Genomic DNA, 19,368 nt, shown 5'->3' on the forward strand with positions numbered 1-19,368 from the left:
AGTACAGGAGACTCATAAGAAGACATTAGTGGTGGGGCAGAGGAGGATTTATTGGGGTCTCTTGAAGAGGGTTGGATGTCTAGGGTCTGGAATCACTCATCAGAGGCCACCTAAGAAATGGCAGCGTGTTCCCAGGTGACTGTGGCCTGCAGGAGAGAGGACAGGAGTTGCCGGGCACCGCAGCCCTCTTGCTGGTCTCCGTCCCCACCCCGCAGCTCTCTTCCACCATTGCCCTGGCCCCATTCCTTACATTTGCCTTGGTAATAGATGGTGCTGCCCATGGCCACACAGATAAAGCTGAAGGCATAGAATCCAGCCCGAAGGAAGAGGACTGTGCTGGCCCCTAGCCAAGGAGATCCTGCATGGGGACCATAGAAGGAAGGGGAGGAGGGGGCCCTAAGGAAGAAGCACGCACAAGCCCAGGGAGGGACAGAGAGCTAGGGCCTCAGGGAAACACTCCCAACTTCCAGGAAGAGGGGGGCCTCCCACCTCACCTTTCTCTACCACCAGCAGTGTCCCATTCCCTGTCCCAACACCTAGGCCCAGAACCTCCACTCTGCACACATAGACTCCAGCATCACAGTCTTGGATGTCCCAGATGTGTAGCTCAGCCTGATGGTCACAGAGGAAACGGGAAGAGGGAAGAGGAGCCAGGCGACCCCTGAACTCGGGGGTCCCATTCCTCACTTCCTTCCCTGGGGCCACCTTGTCCCGGTACCACGTGACAGAGCCAATGGCCAATTTCCTTCCGCTGGCATTGAAGGAGCACGGCAAGAAGGCAGCAGTGCCCTCCTGGGTATGAATCTCAGGGGGCTGGAACACCCAGAGAGCACAGGATCCTGGCAGGCAGAGAGAAGACCCAGAGAAACCTCCCCGGTTACAATATAGGGTGGGAAAGGACAATAGAGCTTGCAGTAGAACATCCCGACTGTGTCCCCACCCACGGAGTATCCAGAGGAACAAGCACTTTGGTACCTCATAAAACCCTTTTCTCTCTACCAGCCTAGTTTCTTAACATTGCTAATTAGATAGTTTCTCAAATCCTTTCCTTTTTTTTTTTTTTTTTTATTTATGATAGTCACACAGAGAGAGAGAGAGAGAGGCAGAGACACAGGCAGAGGGAGAAGCAGGCTCCATGCACCGGGAGCCCGATGTGGGATTCGATCCGGGGTCTCCAGGATCGCGCCCTGGGCCAAAGGCAGGCGCCAAACCGCTGCGCCACCCAGGGATCCCTCAAATCCTTTCCTATACCAACTCTCATCCTCACCACATCCCATCATTCTCCAACTACATTCACTCGTAGTATCTTGCTGAAACTCAACCTGTTACATTGAAATTGGAGCTCATTAATGAATGTGGCTGTCTAGTTAACTAATAATTAACTATATTACTCCAGGTATTCTTTTCATACCAAAGGCATACTCTATAAGTACACCACCCTGGCTACTTTGCCTTTTTGTTAAAGAGCATAAACTAATAAAGTCTTCGGGTGAAGACACAGCTATAATTGATTGAAATCCCTGTTTAACTCATCCAAATTGATTAATTAAGGCAATTAGTAAAATCTCCGATTAGATTCTCTAGTTCATGAATTTTACCTGTCATTCTTCTGTTTCAGAGGTTCTTAAACTTGAGAGCCTATTGGAATCACCTGGAGGGTCTGTTAACACAGGTTCCTGGGCCCTACCCCCAGAGTTTTTTACTCAGTAGATTTAGGGTGGGGGGCCTGAGAAATTGCCCCAGGTTCCCAGCTGATGCTAAAGCTATGGGTCTGATGGGGCCCCTGGTTGGCTCAGTCCAATAAGCATCTGTCTGCCTTTGGCCCAGGTCAGATCCCAGGGTCTCAATTGAGATGAAGCCCTGTGTCAGGGTCCCTACTCGGCAGAGAGTCTGCTTCTCCCTCGGTCCCTACCCCTACCCCTGCTCATGCTTGCCCACTTGCTTGCTCTCCCTCAAATACATAAAATCTTTTAAAAATAATAAAGCTGTGGGGATCCCTGGGCGGCTCAGCGGTTTAGCATCTGTCTTTGACCCAGGGTGTAGTCCTGGGGTCCCAGGATCAAGTCCCGCATCAGGCTCCCAGCATGGAGCCTGCTTCTCCCTCTGCCTGTGTCTCTGTCTTTCTCTCTGTGTGTGTCTCTCATGGGTAAATAAATAAAATCTTTAAAAAAATAATAATAATAAAGCTGTGGGCCTGATGTCCACACTAAGTTCATGGATATGGCTGATAGTTAATGTCTCTCAGTTAATTAAAATCAGTTTCACTAAGAAACTTCCCTTAGAGTTAATTAGGTCTTCCAAACTCCTAATTACATCTAGACTCTAGATAATAAGCCTTGCCTAATAGGCTTATTAAGCTCATCGAATTAAAATTGACCCCTTAAAAAAAAATTCACCTCTTCCTCCCCTCCAGCCCTTTATACTGGTTATTCAACTTCATCTTACCAAGATGGTGGCTGGGAAGAAAGGATGTTTGGGATGGAAACTGGGGTGTGACTCTCCCAGTAGCAACATGGAGAAATGGAAGGAATTGTGAACTGGGGGTGTCCACACTGCTTCGACTTCCAGAAGACCCCACCCACTCCCATTCTCCTTTCCCAGCCACCCACCTCAGGCCTCAATGTCAGCCTCTTCCATCCTCCCTTTTCCCAGCCCCACACACTCCCAGGGTTCTGGAAGAAAGCTCTCTCACCTGGATGGACCACAATGAAGATGAGCAACAGCATCCAGGTCATGTCAGAGGGTATTCCAATTGGCAAAGGGGACCTGAGAAGTAAGGTCTGGGTGGAGAAAGAGCAACCTACTGCTTGTGGCCAAGCCTTTGGTCACCAGATGGAGGTTAGTAGCTTCCTATGATACACACAGGACTCACATATCTCTTATCAAGGACTTCGACTGCCTGGGACCTCAGGCATCAAATGCATGCCTCACTGAGGAGAGAGGATGCTGCTGAAGGCAGTATCTGGGTCACTAAGAGGCGGAGGTAACACATGGTCAAGTGGCCTAAGTGTTTGAGGGAAAGGGGGGCTTAGATCGCTGTTCACAGTAGGGTGGGTCTGTGAGACCAGGATGTGGTTCCCCTACCTCCTGAGGTTCAAGAAGACCATAATAAGCCTCCAGAAACCCTCCTGTGCTCAGAGCTAACATACTTCCACCTCGCCTCAGTTCAGTGGTGCCCAGGCCACCCCATCTGTTCCCTTCCCTTTAGGCTGGGCCGCCCCCAGAGCTGCTCTAGAAATTCTATAATTGAGGGGATTAGGAGAAGCAAGCTGATTGGTGATGGTGGCAGGCGGTTGCTAGGGACTTTGTTTGGAAGCTTCATTTGCATAGCAATCAACCTGTTTTACTTAGATCCTGTTGACTTGAGTGGTTTGGCTGAGTGATTGCGAAGGATGGAGAGGTCTGGACTCATTCATATTCAGATCTCCATTAAAGGAATATACCACTTGCTGGGGTCTACTCTACTTATGGTGCTCTGCAAGCACTTGTCACCCACTGGTAAACCCACTCTATTATTTTATTCACTATTTAGCTAGCATTTCTTGAGAAACTACCAAGTGCCCGTTACATGAAAAATATCCTTACAGACACAAAGGAAAGCCTTTGAGTTCGTAACTCCAAGGTTATACAAGGATTGGTACAAGGATATACCACAGGGGCCCCTGGGTGGCTCAGTTGGTTAAGCATCTGCCTTTGGCCCAGGGCATGATCTCAGGGTCCTGGGATCGAGTCCCATGTCAGGCTTCCTGCAGGAAGCCTGCTTCTCCCTCTGCCTGTGTCTCTGCCTCTGTGTGTGTGTGGGGGTGTCTCTCATGAATAAATAAATAAAATCTTAAAAAAAAAGAATACACCACACATTGTTGTATATGTATTACACACCTACATGAGATAGCACAGCACCTAGAAGAGGAGGATTATATGCACAATACTAGATGAGGTATGGGCCCAGCCTTTACCATACAGTTCTCTCTGGCTCTTTTTATATTAATGCGTCTTTTTCCCTTTGTGATGGGGGAACAGAGGACTAGCTGAGGAAAAAGCACAAGGCCAGGGCAGCACATTGACAAGTCCTTAAAACAGGCAGAGGGACCTTCCACTATGGACTCAACTGCCTCAATGGTCATACTTTGCTAAGGGTAAAAGGTAATCTTAGCCCGACCCCCAGGATCCTACAAGTCTACTTTAACATGTAAAAATTCAAAAAAAAAAAAAAAAAAAAAACATGTAAAAATTCCTTTAGAAAGTTCCTTTATCTCCATCCCCCAAGATACATGTTGGCAATCATCCCCCAAGCACATAGCCCACCCATACACATCTGAAGGGTCTCATGACTCAGGTTTTATTAGATGGTAATAAGTGACCTTTTCCCAACAATAGCTGGCCCCCTCAAGGTCCTGGAAACCTTGCTTCCAAATTCCTTAGAGGGTACGCTATCCTCAAACCCCTCCCAACTCCCAGGTATATAATCAGCCACCCCTCAGGCCGGGGCAGCAGTTCTTCCTGCCCATGGGTCCTGTCCCCCTGCTTTAATAAAACCACCATTTTGGGATCCCTGGGTGGCTTAGCCATTTAGCGCCTGCCTTTGGCCCAGGGCATGATCCTGGAGTCCCAGGATTGATTGCCACATCAGGCTCCCTGCCTTGAGCCTGCTTCTCCTCCCTCTGCCTGTGCCTGTGCCTCTCTCTGTGTGTGTCTCTCATGAATGAATAAATAAAATCTTAAAAAAAAAAACAAAACACCATTTTGCACCAAAAGTGTCTCAAGAATTATTTCTTGGTCATCAGTTCCGGACCTCACCTATTTTCCAAAACATCATCATTTGTGTCCCTGTTTCTAGCTCTGTTTCACAATACATCGGTAAACTCCAATTCCTATTCTTCACTGTAGTGATTGGAGTTTTCTTTTGGAGAAGCAGCAGTGTCATGGTTAAGAATGCTGGCTTGGGAATGCATAGGTGGCTCAGTTGGTTGAGCGGCTGTCTTTGGCTGGGGTCATGATCTCAGGGTCTTGGTCTCGGGCTCTCTGCTCCACAGGGAGTCTGCTTCTCCCTCTTCCTCTCCCTCTCTTTCTCTCTCAAATAAAATCTTAAAAAAAAAAAAAAAAAAAAAAACTAGCTTGAAATCAACCTGGGTTCAAATACCAGCTTCTCTACAAACTAGTTATATGATCTTGAATAAATTATTTAACCTCTCCAAACCACCTGCACAAGCACACCTGCCTCATCATCTGGGGAGGACTGTCTCAGCCATTCTCCATCTGTAGAGTAGAGCCATTCCTCTTCTGGGCCTCTAACCCGAGGATGGGAAATGGACCTGCCATGGTCTGGCAAGGGCTGCCCCCTGGTGGTCATGTAACAGGGGGAGGTGGTTTTCCTCACCCTGAGTCGCAGAAAGGTGGTTTTTCTCGGATGGATCTTAACTCCAGCTTCCTTGCGCCCAGTACGTTACCTTGCCTTGCCTCCTCTCTTCCTATCAACAGCCCATCTCCACCCCCAAAGAGTCAATGTAGAGGCCATTGTCTCTTCTACTCACCTATGTATGAGAAGCCTGCAGTTTGAGGAGGGAGTGGAGATCGTCACCAGTAGAGTGAGGGTGTGGGGCTGGGATGGGCACCTGGCCTAAAGATATAACTTCCATACTCTCACAGTACACACACATGGCACTGCTCCATGTCCTAGGGCAATGTGGCTTAGAAGTAAAGTCAGCCGAAGTTGGAGTCCTGGTTGCACTACTCACACCTGTGCGATGAGAGTAATATCTTGTCAGTTTCCAGACTCCACTGTATGGGATGCTCTGTGTATGTTAGCTCCCAGTTCCTCCTCAGTTTGGGGCTAGGATGACCATTGTTACAGCTGTGTCTGAACTCAAGTGTATCCTGCTCTCTCCACCTCTTGTCTCTACCTAAGATTTCCAATTTCCAAAAATGTGGATTCCAAAGATTGTACTTGGATTTTTTAAAAAGATTTTATTTAATTGAGAGAGAGCACACGAGTGGGATGAAAGATCAGGGGGAGAGAAAGAAAGACTCCCCACCGAGCAGGAAGCCTGACATGAGGCTCGATCTCCAGACCCTGGGATCATGACCTGAGCTGAAGGCAGTCACATAACTGACTGAGCCACCCAGGAACCCTGTACTTGGATTTTTTTTAAGTCCATCTAGAATAAATCCTAGTATACTGTGTAGATTCAGGGATCCTTTTCTTTTCTTTTCTTTTTAAAGATTTTATTTATCTATTCATGAGAGAGACAGAGAGAGACGCAGACTCCATGTAGGGAGCCCCACGTGGGACTCGATCCCAGGGCCCCAGGATCAGGTCCTGGGCTGAAGGTGGCACTAAACCACTGAGCCACCCGGGCTGCCCCTGGGCCCCTTTTCTATAGCTCTGAGATCTCTAGGGAACTTTAACCTGCAGGATGGTAACTGTTGCATTAATTAGCCCAAGGATGGACTTTTTCCAAAGAAACTTTTACTGGGGACTCAAGAAGAAAGGCAACCAACAAAGTTGTGAAGTGGATGCACACACATCTTGAATTTAACTCCTTTCTTTCTAAACCTACTTTAAAAAATATTTTATTTTTAATTAATCTTTACACCCAGCACAGGGCTTGAACTCACAACCCCAAGATCAAGTCACATGCTCTTTGATCCAGCCAGGCGGCCCATCTGGTCTAACTTTTTAAACATCTCCCTATGAGCTGCCTTGTGGGTGGTCAGGACCAATAAACACAACTCAGAGTTCAGAGCAGGAACAGAAATGAAGACACAGAAGGAACTCTGGAATCCCAGTACAGTGATCCTGTGTTAGTAGTGGTGAGATGTGGGTGCCTTCTCCTTTAGCCAAGTCCTTATAAACATTTTCAAAGAATTAGCAGCTCCCATGTTCTACTTTTAACCTCTAACCACAGCTTCTCTGAGGCTCCTGCATCAGACCTCACCACCTTCAGTCTCCTTGCTGACATGGACTAATCTCCTTCCCATTCACCAAGAGCAGGCACTTAACTTCCCAGCTTCCTATCTATTTCAACCTCTGCCATCTTTCTGGGAGACAATATTCATGTAAATGATATTTTTAAACACTGAGATATAAATATATGCAGTAAAATGCACAGATCTTTAAAAAAAAATTTAAGCGCCGGACCTTAAGCGTCTAGTTCAATGTCTATGCACCCCTGTAAACAACATTGCAAGTGAGAAACAGATCATTTCCATCACCCCAGAAAATTCTCCCATGCTTCTTTTTTGGTCAATCCCTCTCTTCTCCCAGAAGCAATCACTGATTTATACCCCTATAGATTCATACCCCTATATTATACCTCTATTCTTGAACTTCATGTAAGTGTAATCATATAGTATATACTCCTGTATCTGACTTCTTTCATTTTTTTTAACATTTTTTAAAATTTTTATGATAGTCACACACACACACACAGAGAGAGAGAGAGAGAGAGAGAGAGAGAGAGAGAGAGAGAGGCAGAGACATAGGCAGAGGGAGAAGCAAGCTCCATGCACCGGGAGCCCGATGTGGGATTCGATTCCGGGTCTCCAGGATTGCGCCCTGGGCCAAAGGCAGGTGCTAAACCACTGCACCACCCAGGGATCCCTTTCATTTTGTATAATGTCTGTGAGATTCATCTATTTCACATGTATCAGTAGTTTGCTCTTTTTTTTTCTTCTTTTCTTTTCTTTCTTTTTTTTTTCTTTTCTTTTTTTTTTTTGCTGAGTGGTATTCTATAATATGGGTGTACTACAGTTTATCCACTCACCTGATGATGTACAAATGGGTTGTATGAACATTCCCTTTTTTTTAAGATTGTATTTCTTTATTTGAGAGAAGGAGAGAGCACAAGCAGGGGGAGTGGCAGAAGGAGAAGCAGGCTTGCTGCTGAGCAGAGAGCCCCATGCAGGGCTCCATCCCAGGACCCTGAGATCATGACCTGAGTTGAGGGCAGATGCTTAACTGACTGAGCCATCCAGGCACCTATGAACATCCTTGTACATGTCTTGCAAATGATTTTTCTTTTCTTTTAAATTTTATTTATTTATTCATGAGAGACACAGAGAGAGAGGCAGAGGGAGAAGCAGGCTCCACGCAGGGAGCCCGATGTGGGATTCGATCCGGGGTCTCCAGGATCACACCCTGGGCTGAAGGCAGGTGCTAAACTGCTGAGCCACCAGGGCTGCCCTTTCTTTTCTTTTTTTTTAGAGAGAGAGTGTGTATAAGATGAGGGGAAGGGCAGAGGGAGAGAATCTTAAGACTCCATGTTGAGCCCAAGTGGGGGCTCAATTCCACGACTCATGACCTGAGTCGAAATCAAGAGTCAGATGCTCAATGGACTGAGCCACCCAGGTACCCCAACAAATGATTTTTCGATATACTAATGTCCCAGTTGCTTACCTTGTCTACTCCAGCCATCACCTTGATTCTGCACCTTAGATCATGTGACCATGGAACTTGTTTCACTTTGGAATCTTCCCTCTCTTTCCTAGGAACATAAAAGCAATTAGGCCTGAGTCCCTCCAGACTCTTATACCCTGTATATGTGCTTTCACACAATTCCACTGTTGATGGATTTTTGTATTCTTTCTCTCTCACTTTCATTCAACAAATATTGAGCATCTACCATGGGGCTTACCTAGGCAATCCTGTCATAGACAGTTTTAACCACCACTTATTCTCTGTCCAGTCTCCAATCTATATCTCCATCACAGTCTATACCTTCCCCTGAGGCCTCTTTCTTGAGCCAAGTCCAGAATATCTAGCTGTCCTCTAGACATCTCCTCCAGAGTGTTCTACAGGTGTTTCAAAATTATCAGTGTCCACCCAAACTGGGTCAGCCTCCTGGTATTCCTCATCTCAGTGAATGGAAATACAATCCACCTAAATCACTTAACGCAAAAACCTGGGATTTCTATTTTTCTGCCTTCTCCCTCAATTGCCCCATCCAAATAGTCTCCAAGTCCTGTCGATTCTGCCTCTGAAATATCTCTCTCTTTTTTTTTTTTTAAGATTTATTTATTTATTCAGAGAGAGCGAGAGAGAGGCAGAGATACAGGCAGAAGGAGAAACAGGCACCATGCAGGGAGCCTGACGTGGGACTCGATTCCGGATCTCCAGGATCACACCCCAGGCTGCAGGCGGCGCTAAACCGCTGCGCCACCGGGGCTGCCCTGCCTCTGAAATATCTCAAGCATCTTCCCACCTCTTAATTCTCATATCTAGTTAAGGCCCTTGTCATCTCACGATGAAATTAGTACAATTGCTTCTCTGACAGATAGTGTGGTTTCTTCTCAATATCCATTCCATACCTTCTGTTCCAAGTGTTGAGGCTCATCTATCTATTCAGCAATGCTCTTATTGAGTTCTTTCCACATGCTAGGCTTTCCATCTACCTCTTCTTTTATGTTTTTCTTCACCTTGCCCCTTCTTGGTCCTATCTCCCACATCTCTGCACATGACTCTTCTCACCAAAAATTTTAAAAGATATTTATCTATCTATCTATCTATCTATCTATCTATCTATCTATTTATTTAAGAGAGAGCGAGCATGGGAGCGAGGGGCGGGTGAGCAGAGGAGAGGAAGAAGCAGCCTTCCTGCTGAGAAGAGAGCTGGATAGGGGACTTGATCTCAGAACCCCGGGATCATGGGATCATGACCTAAGCTGAAGGCAGATATGCAACTGACTGAGCCATCCAACTGCCCCTCTTCCCACATCTTTATTCATATCACTTGTTTTTTCCCTATGTCTCTATCCACAACCCACGTCTCTCTCCACATCTTTACTCTGTCCCCCCAGGTACATCTGCTTATTCACTAATTCTTTCATTCAACAAATATTTGGTGAGCACCTTCTATTTGTGAGGTACCTATCTCTCCAACCATCGCTCTTCCCTCATTTCTCTCTACATCTTTTTCCACCTCCCCATCTTTCCCTACATTTTCCCAGCACCTCTCTTTCCCTCAGCCCATCTCTCATTTCTCTTTCTCCCCCATTTCTTTTTGGGTGGGAGAATGAGTCAAGGCTGGCAAAGCACTTGCATTTTTCCTCTGGGAGCCAAGGAAAGCCTTCCCAGACTCTATCAGGCTGGCTGGGACCACTCCCAGATGCCCTCAGATTCTCTGTGCCAGGTTCTTTACTCAAAAAAAAAAAAAAAAAAAAAAAAAAAAAAAAAAGAAAAGAAAAGAAAAAAGAAAATTAACCTATGTTATTAAAAGAAAACTTTATTTTTTAAAATATTTTATTTATTCATTAATGAGAGACACAGAAAGAGAGGCATGGACAGGAAGAGGGAGAAACAGGCTCCCTGCAGGGAGTCCTGATGCAGAACTCAACTCCAGGATCCCGGGATCACGACCTGATCTGAAGGCAGATGTTCAACTGCTGAGCCACCCAGGTGCCCCGAAAGGAAAACTTTAATTCACATCCATCAGAAACTGGTAAATCAAACAGGTAAATAATTACTAAAGACAAAGAAAGTGAAACCAGATAGTAAACAAGTTTGATCTAAGGGAAATATATAGAATCCTAGAAAAACTAGAAAATATGCACTTTTCAGGTACAACATAGACATTTAGAAAAAGAATCAAAATCATATAGAACACAATTGCTAACCAAAAGCCATAACAATTTAAGAGCAATAACAAAGAATATTTATTACATGCCTAGAAAGTTTTAAAAGTATTTTCTTTTTTTAAAAGTATTTTCTAATGTATTTTTAAGCTTTAGAAACCCTAAGTAATTCAAATGTTCAAGAAAATATTATAATAGAATTCAAAATATTTTGAACTGAAAGTGATAATACTGCCTATCTAAGCTGTGGAATGAGCTAGAACAACTCATGGACGAAAATAAAGGTGTATATTAGGAAAGAAAGTTTGTGAGGCATCTGGAGGACTCAGTCTGTTGGGTGTCTGGTCTTGGTTTCCGCTCAGGTCATGTCCTTGGTATCTTGAGATGGAGACCCAAGTCTGGCTCCACACTCAGCAGGGAGACTACTTGAGATTCTCTCTCCTTTCCTCTGCCCCTCCCCCATGCACATGTGCTCTAGCACACGCCCTGTCTCTTACTCTCAAATAAGCAAATAAATCATTAAGAAAAAGAAAAAGACAGTTTGAAAATCTTTGAGTTGGACAGATAATTCAAGAAATTAGAAAAAGAGCACATAATAATCCTAAGAAATTGAGGAAAATAATAAAGATACTTTTAGAAATTAGGGACATAAAAAAAAGATACAATAGAGCAGAAAACATTTTTACATATATATAAAATATGTAATATTCTACATATTTACAAAGACTACTAATGTTAAAAAAATCTCTGGGATCCCTGGGTGGCGCAGCGGTTTGGTGCCTGCCTTTGGCCCAGGGCGCGATCTTGGGGACCCAGGATCGAGTCCCGCGTCGGGCTCCCGGTGCATGGAGCCTGCTTCTCCCTCTGCCTGTATCTCTGCCTCTCTGTCTCTCTGTGTGTGACTATCATAAATAAATAAAAATTAAAAAAAAAATCTCTGACCAAATTGATTACACAAAAAAAGGAGAAAGGGAGAGAGGGCATACACACACACAAATAAATAATTTAAAGGGAATATAATGTCAGATACAGTAAATATTTACATTGTAAATTTTGAGAAATGAATAATTTTCTAGAAAAACATATGACCAAACTGACTTAAGAAAAAAATTAAAAGCCTGATATACCTATAACCATTAAAGAAATTGAATCAATTGTTTAAAATTTAGCCATCATCAATGGAGTGCCTGGCTAGCTAAGTCAGAAGAGTGTGTGTTCTTGATCTGAGGAGGAGGAGTAGTTGTGAGTTTGAGCCCCACAGTGAATGTAGAGACTAGTTAAATAAATAAATAAATAAATAACTTAGAAAAAAAATCAGCCATCAAAAAAAATCACCAAGCCCAGATAGTTATGAAATTTTCAAAACAGATCATTCCAGGGACGCCTGAGTGGCTCAGCTGTTTAGCTCCTGCCTTTGGCTCAGGGCGTGATCCTGGAGTCCGAGGACCCAGGCCCACATCCGGCTCCCTGCGAAGAGCCTGCTTCTCCCTCTGCCTGTGTTTCTGCCTCTCTCTCTCTGTGTCTCTCATGAATAAATAAATAAATAAAATCTTAAAAAAAAAAACAAATCAGGGGGATCCGTGGGTGGCTAACCGTTTTGCGCCTGCCTTTGGCCCAGGGCGCGATCCTGAAGTCCCGGGATTGAGTACCACGTCGGGCTCCGGCATGGAGCCTGCTTCTCCCTCCTCCTGTGTCTCTGCCTCTCTCTCTGTGTCTATCATAAAAAATAAATAAATAAATCTTAAAAAAAAAAAAAAAAAGAAAAACAGATCATTCCAATCATATAAAGATTGTTCTAGTGATTCTAATGATCAGGAAACAGGAAAAGTTTCTCAATTTATTTCATAAGATTAATGTAAGCCAGGCAAAGGCAATCTGAGAAAGTAAAATGATAAAACAATTTCACTCATAATTAGATGCAAGAAAAAAAAAAGAACTTAATAAAAAGATTAACAAACCTAAACCAGAATTGAATAAATAATATGGAACAACTTAACCAAGCAGTCTTTTTTTCTTTTTTTAAGATTTTATTTATTTTTTTCATGAGAGACACACAGAGAGAGAGGCAGAGACACAGGCAGAGGGAGAAGCAGGCTCCATGCAGGGAGCCCAATGTAGGACTCAATCCCGGGACCCTGGGATCACGCCCTGGGCAGAAGGCAGACGCTAAACCACTGAGGCACTCAGGCATCCCAAACAGCAGTCTTTATCCTAGGAACGTAATTCACTGTTCATGCAATTCCTAATTCTGTTCATACAATTTATTGCATTAAGAGATTAGGAGGAAAATCCATGTGACTCTCAATCAATACAGTAAAAGCATTCAGTTGCTTTTGTTCATGATAGTAACTACTCAGATTTTAAAAATAGGAAGAAAAGTTCACAAGTCATTCATTGTTTTAAAAATTACAAACGTAGGGCAGCCAGGGTGGCTCAGTGGTTTAGCGCTGCCTTCAGCCCAGGGTGTGATCCTGGAGACGCAGGATCGATCCCCAAGTCAGGTTCCCTGCATAGAGCCTGCTTCTCCCTCTGCCTGTGTCTCTGTGTGTCTCTCATGAATAAATAAATAAAATCTTTAAGAAATAAAAAAATAAAAATTACAAATGTGTATCATGTCTGTGTTTTTCCATGAAATGTAGTGTTCATTTTTGAAATAGTTTTGTATTTTTTTTTTTTGGTTTCTTCCTGTTCCCATTCTCGTTATCTACCATGTTTTCTGATTATTTGCATTTCTTTTTTTTAAGATTTTATTTATTTATGAAAGACAGACAGACAGACAGACAGACAGAGAGGCAGAGACTCAGGCAGAGAAAGAAGCAGGCTCCATGCAGGGAGCCCGACATGGGACTCGATCCCAGGACTCCAGGATCACGCCCTGAGCCAAAGGCAGACACTCAACCACTGAGCCACCCAGGTGTCCCTGATTACTTGCATTTCTGGTATGTGTCCTTCCTTCACTGCTAAACACAACCAAATTTTGTTGCTTTTCAATTTATGATGGAATTTTAGGCTACAATTTTCACCAGCTTTTGGCAATGTATCTCTGGTGAGTTGTCATCTGTCAATAAATTGTGTTGCCTTTTTTTTTTTTTAATTTTTTTATTTATTTATGATAGTCACAGAGAGAGAGAGAGAGAGAGAGGCAGAGACACAGGCAGAGGGAGAAGCAGGCTCCATGCACCGGGAGCCCGACGTGGGATTCGATCCCGGGTCTCCAGGATCGCGCCCTGGGCCAAAGGCAGGCGCCAAACTGCTGCGCCACCCAGGGATCCCTGTGTTGCCTTTTTTATTATTATTATTTTATTTGTTTATTTGACAAAGAGTGAGAGAGGGGGGTGGGCAGAGGTAGAGGGAGAAGCAGGCTCCCGGCTGAGCAGGAAGCCAGATGCAGGGCTCAATCCCAAGACCCTGAGATTATGACCTGAACCCATGAGCCTAAGCCAGACACTTAACTGGCTGAACCATCCAGGTGCCCCACTCTTTTTTTTTTCTTTAATTTTAAATTCAATTTAGTTAACATATAATATAATATTAGTGTCAGGGGTAGAATTTAATGATTCATCACGTGCATATAACACCCAGTGTTCATTACATATGTTCCCTCCTCAACGCCCATCACTCAATTACCCCATCCCCCACTCCCCTCCCCTCCAACATTTCCTACAGTTAAGAGTCTCTCATGGTTTGCCTCAGTCTCTGTTTTTATCTTTTTTCTTTTGCTTCCCTTATGTTCATCTGTTTTGTTTCTTAAATGCTACATATGAGTGAAATAATGATATTTAATCTTTCTCTGACTTATTGCTCTTAGTACAATATCCTCTAGTTCCATCCACGTCATTGCAAATGGCAAGATTTTTGTGTTGCTCTTTTTTACCTTCTTTCTCATAGAAGATATCTTTCTTCTTTTTATCTTCTTTCTCAAAGAACAGAATCGTTGTTCATTTCTTTTTTCTCTTCCTTTTTAAAAAATATTTTATTTAGTTATTTAAGAGAGAGAGATAGAGCATGAGCAAGTGGAGGGGCAAAAGGAGAGGGAGAAGCAGACTCCCTGCTGAGCAAAGAGCCCTAAGTGGGTCTTGATCCCAGGACCCTGAGATCATGACCTGAGTTGAAGGCCCATGGCTAACCAACTAAGCCACCCAACAACTGCTCTTTTTCTTTTTTAAACTCTATGTTCAACGTGGGGCTCAAACTCAGGACCCTGAGATCGAGTTACATCCTCTACCAACTGAGCCAACCAGGAGTCTTTTTTTGTTGTTGTTATGTCCATTTTTTTTTTTTTTAAGATTTTGTTTATTTATTCATGAGAAACAGAGAGACAGAGAGGTAGAGACACAGGAAGAGGGAGAAGCAGGCTCCATGCTGGGACCGCTGAGCCATCCAGGCCCTATTTTTTGTTTTTTCAAGTGTCCATTTCTTTTTGTTACTCATATTTAAATGAGACCGATTTTTCTAAACTATTTGCAGGAAAACTTTGTAAGGGGTGGGGAGAGGGCCCAAGATGGCTTTCCAGATTTACAAGTTCAAGGGCTCCTCCTCCTCTTTTGCCATAATAATGGATTATTTCCTTTTTTTTTTTTTTTTTTAATTTATGATAGTCACAGAGAGATAGAGAGAGAGGCAGAGACACAGGCAGAGGGAGAAGCAGGCTCCATGCACCGGGAGCCTGACGTGGGATTCGATCCCGGGTCTCCAGGATCGCGCCCTGGGCCAAAGGGCAGGCGCCAAACCGCTGCGCCACCCAGGGATCCCCGGTGGCGGTGGCGCAGTGGTTTAGTGCAGCCTGGGGTGTGACCCTGGCGACCTGGGATTGAGTCCCGCTTTGGGTTCCCTGCATGGAGCCTGCTTCTCCCTCTGCCTGTGTCTCTGTGTCTCTCATGAACAAATAAATAAATAAAAATTAAGAAAATTTATTTCCTTAAAATTTGGCACCCTTATGTCTCTGAAAATGTCTCCAGTCAAGCAAGTGTTTACCCCTCAACCTGAGGTTGCTTTTTCCCCAGGCAAGGGAAGGAGGGTGGTGTTCAAGGGCTGCCAATGCCGAAGTGTGTGTAAGATGATGCACTTATTCTGAAAAGGAGAATTTTGCTGGAACTTTCTGAGACCCGCCACCTCTTGGTCCCTTTGGGGACTTGAAAACATTCTCCCTCCATCCTTCCCAGTACTTGAGTGCATTTAGTCAGCCCTATGCTCAGCTTCTTCTTCTTGGGATGAGACCTTTCATCCTGGGAAAGAATATTTGCTTTTTTCAGAGCTACCATTTGGATCCTCCCTCTCTCCCTGATCTTCCCTGTGGCATTGCTGGGGACTACCCGCTCAGAGCAGAACTTGGGCACACATACATGTAGCTTCAGTGAAAATATAGCATGCTCACACCTGTGCACAGGTGTATGTGACCAATCTCCATATTACTCAATATGGTTTCCAGGAGACAAGAGGCCGCACATTGGGTGCAGAGATCACTTAAGTAAGTAAACTTTAAAGCAAAATAAAATAAAAAGAACTTTAAACTTGATGTAGTTTTTCATGAGGCAACACATGTAATGTGGAATATGAGAAAAAGGGGTACATTTTTTACTTTCCAAGGTCACAGGCCACCTGACATCTCCTGGGCTACTGAAACCAGGAGGAAGATAGAGACATGCGGTTCAGGTCACCTAGAGAGAAGCATTGTCTATAAGTAGAGGTTTCTGCCAACCTGAGCTGATCTCTTGGGAAAGGAGCCAGAGGAATGGACACCCTCAGTTTAATGTCTTCCCTCCTACTGTTTTCCTGCTAGGCTCTCCAACGGCCCACACCTGCTAGAAGCCAGAGGTGCCCCTGATGGGGTCTGTCCACATTAGCCTCCAGAGGCAGGGAACAGACTGGGAGAGGGAAAACAGAGGAGCAGACAATAAATCTACAGGACCCAACAGAGACAGGTTTTCCGGCCTGGCCTGGGTATTCTTTTCCTATGAGCACATTCCAGGGGGGCCTACTTCTAAGCAGCAGTTCCCCTGGAGAGCATGGAATCATAATAAGGGCCCTTAGCAACGCAGCATCAGTTCCATAAGGGATTCCAATTTCATGGGGTCATTTCTTGGGCCAGCTCATCATTATCTCCCTGACTGCTTGGCTAGACTCTATCACCTCTGGCCTCCGTGATACTTCCTTTTTTCTTCCTTCAAAGCTGACCAGCCCTACAACCCACTACCCCATGCTTATGCGTTGACACCTTCAGCCTGGGTTCAGCAAGCCTTGCAGGCTCATGCACCTCTCTATTGCTCTAGGGCAGTGGCTCTCACGCTTGACTGTGTATCAAAAGAACCTGAGGCATTTGTTAAAAAGCCATTGTCTGGCCCCAACCCCCAGAGATCCTGATTCAGTAGGTCAGGGCTGATGCCCAACCAGGCACATTTCTAACATGCTTCCATGTAATGCTGGTGGAAGAGCCGCTATTTTAAGGAGCTTCTACATATCTGTGCTCAAATCTAGATTTTGCAGCCTGTCAGCAAACCATCTATTTCTTTTATCTCCATGTTCTCAGTGGATTCCTCACAGCTGCCCTCTAATGCACCCCTGAAGCAATTTGCTGGCCTAGAAGTCCTACATCCCCTTTACCCTTACTATTAGGAGCTGCCTTGTCTATGACCCAGGGGGCGGGCCCCTGGGTCTGGATGGGCCATGTCTTGCCTGTTACTCTTCATAGGCTTTCTCCACATTTGTGTTTAGGCTGGGTTTTGTTCTCCACCCTTTTGCCCTCCTAGATACTCTTACTTTTCACGTTTGTCCCGTGTGAGAGCAGCTATTGCTTTATCTCAGGAAGTTTCTCTGAGCCTCTAAGCTCTATCCCACTATGGTAGTCTGCCAAACCATCCTTGATAGAAGAGTCCGGGAGGCAGTCTCACCTCGAATACAGGCCAGAGCCTTCCCAAAGGCCTATCACGCCCTATACAATCTGGCCTCATATCCTGCCTGTTTCCCCTCACACACCTGGCTCTAGCTACACTGGCCATCCTGCTACTTCACAAATACTCCAGAGAGCCAGACATGTTCTCACCTCAGGACCTTTGCACTAGCTGTGCCCACTGCCTGAAATGCTCCTCTCTCATATAGCCACCTGGCTTATTTCCATAATTCCCTGATAGTTTTTTTTTAAGATTTTAAGTAATCTCTACACCCAACATGGGGCTTAAACTTACAACCCCGAGATCGAGTCATGTACTACACTGACTGAACCAGCCAGACACCCCTTCCTTGAAATCTTTGCTCAAATATTTTCTTAGAGAAGTCTCTCTGATCACCCTCTTTAAAACTGCAGTCCAGGGCACCTGGGTGCTCAGTCTGGTAAGCATCCAACTTCGGCTCAGGTCACGATCTCAGGCTCCTTGCTCAGCAGGGAGCTCCACTGACTGAACCAGCCAGGTGCCTAAATATGTTTATGTTTATAGTCTGTCTTCCGCAGTTAGATTGTCCATGAGGATGAGAATTGACATTTGTTTGGATCACTGAGGTGGCATATAGTACGCATCTGATAAATATTTGTTGAATGAATGTATGAGTAAGGAAATGAATTCTCCTCACCAGGCATTGAGACCTGAGTGCAGGGTTGCAGCTTTCTCTGAAAGGGACAAAGCAGTTACAGTAAAGGGAAGTCCAGAAGTCAGAGTTTACCCCAGCATCTTCCCCCACCTGCATGGGTTAGGGAGAGGGCAGTGAGAAGTGAACACTCCCAGTTGCAGAAGGGGAAGTAAGGTGGGGGGGAGAGGGAAAGGAAAAGTGTTTCCATCTATATTGGGGGAGGGTAGGTGGAGCTCTGGGTGGGGAGTTTGTTTTTATTTTATTTTATTTTTAAAGATGATTTATTTGAGAGTGAGAGGGGAGGGGCAGAGGAAGAGGGAGAGAGAGACTCTCAAGCCAACTGCACACTGAGCAGGGAGCCCCCCTCAGGACTGGATCTCACAACCCTGAGAAACCAAGTGTCAGACAGTCACTGAACTGAGTCACCCAGGCATTCCTGGGTAGGGAGTTTAAACAAAAATGTCTCAGTGAGGGGAACATGCTATCCTCACCTCCCCTGGAAGTACTACCCATGCAACAAAAAAAGGAAAAATGATATGGGTGGGGAAGACATTTATTAGAGGCTACTTACCCACTCTATTGAACCCAGGGTGACTGGCACCAAATCACACACACACACACACACACACACACACACACGCGCGCTTTTGTGTCCACAAATGCTGCCTGTCTCAGCACCACTTTCATTTCCTCCAAAGAATCTACTTAAATTCTCTAATTCCTGAGCTCTGTAGATTTCACTAAATATTTCAAAGAAGATATGATGAGTGGATTACATTGCACACGCTAAAGCAAACAAATACAACTCATGTGCTAGACATTTCCACATTTCCAAGTGCCTCTGGGGAGCTCCCAGACTGGGAATGAAGCTTGTCTCCCTTTCTGATCCTATACCATCTTGCCATCCTCCTAGATCTGCCAGTGGACTTCAGATTTTTCTCCCATTTCACGGCATAGAAAAATCCCAGTCAGTCCTTCCTAGGCTGTGTATCCAAACCTGTGTGCCCAGACTCATGACATCCAACAAAATGCAAGCCTTAAGACTTACCTGCCCTCCTGACTTGTTCAAAGATCATTTATTTGTTCCTGAGAGTAACTACCCCTCCCCCATACCTCCAGTGGCTTCTTCCTCCCCTGCACAGACTGGGCTCTCCTTAAGAGGAACCAGGGAGAATGCTATTTTCTCATCTCCATCCTAGAGCCCCCCTCCCTGCCGCTTGCTCCTGGGGTGCTCTGTCA

General features: G+C 44.9%; 1 protein-coding gene across 1 annotated transcript; it reads right to left on the reverse strand.

Annotated features, from left to right (window-relative positions):
- Nucleotides 1–33: 33 nt before the first annotated feature.
- On the reverse strand, nt 34–8,477 carry NCR3 (natural cytotoxicity triggering receptor 3). Its single transcript, XM_072727468.1, has 5 exons — nt 8,396–8,477; nt 2,693–2,780; nt 495–839; nt 251–358; nt 34–146 (listed from the first exon to the last, which is right to left on the reverse strand). The coding sequence occupies exons 1-5, from the start codon at nt 8,411–8,413 to the stop codon at nt 100–102; spliced, it is 606 nt and encodes a 201-aa protein (XP_072583569.1). The 5' UTR covers nt 8,414–8,477; the 3' UTR covers nt 34–99.
- Nucleotides 8,478–19,368: the final 10,891 nt, after the last annotated feature.

The sequence above is a fragment of the Vulpes vulpes genome, chromosome 1 (assembly GCF_048418805.1).
Source record: "Vulpes vulpes isolate BD-2025 chromosome 1, VulVul3, whole genome shotgun sequence".
Lineage (NCBI taxonomy): Eukaryota > Metazoa > Chordata > Mammalia > Carnivora > Canidae > Vulpes > Vulpes vulpes.

Coding starts and splice junctions, on each gene's coding strand:
- NCR3 (XM_072727468.1), bottom strand. Junction 840..2,692: donor CTTCATTGTGGTCCATCCAG/GTGAGAGAGCTT, acceptor TCTGCCTGCCAG/GATCCTGTGCTCTCTGGGTG. Junction 359..494: donor ACTGCTGGTGGTAGAGAAAG/GTGAGGTGGGAG, acceptor GTCCCCATGCAG/GATCTCCTTGGCTAGGGGCC.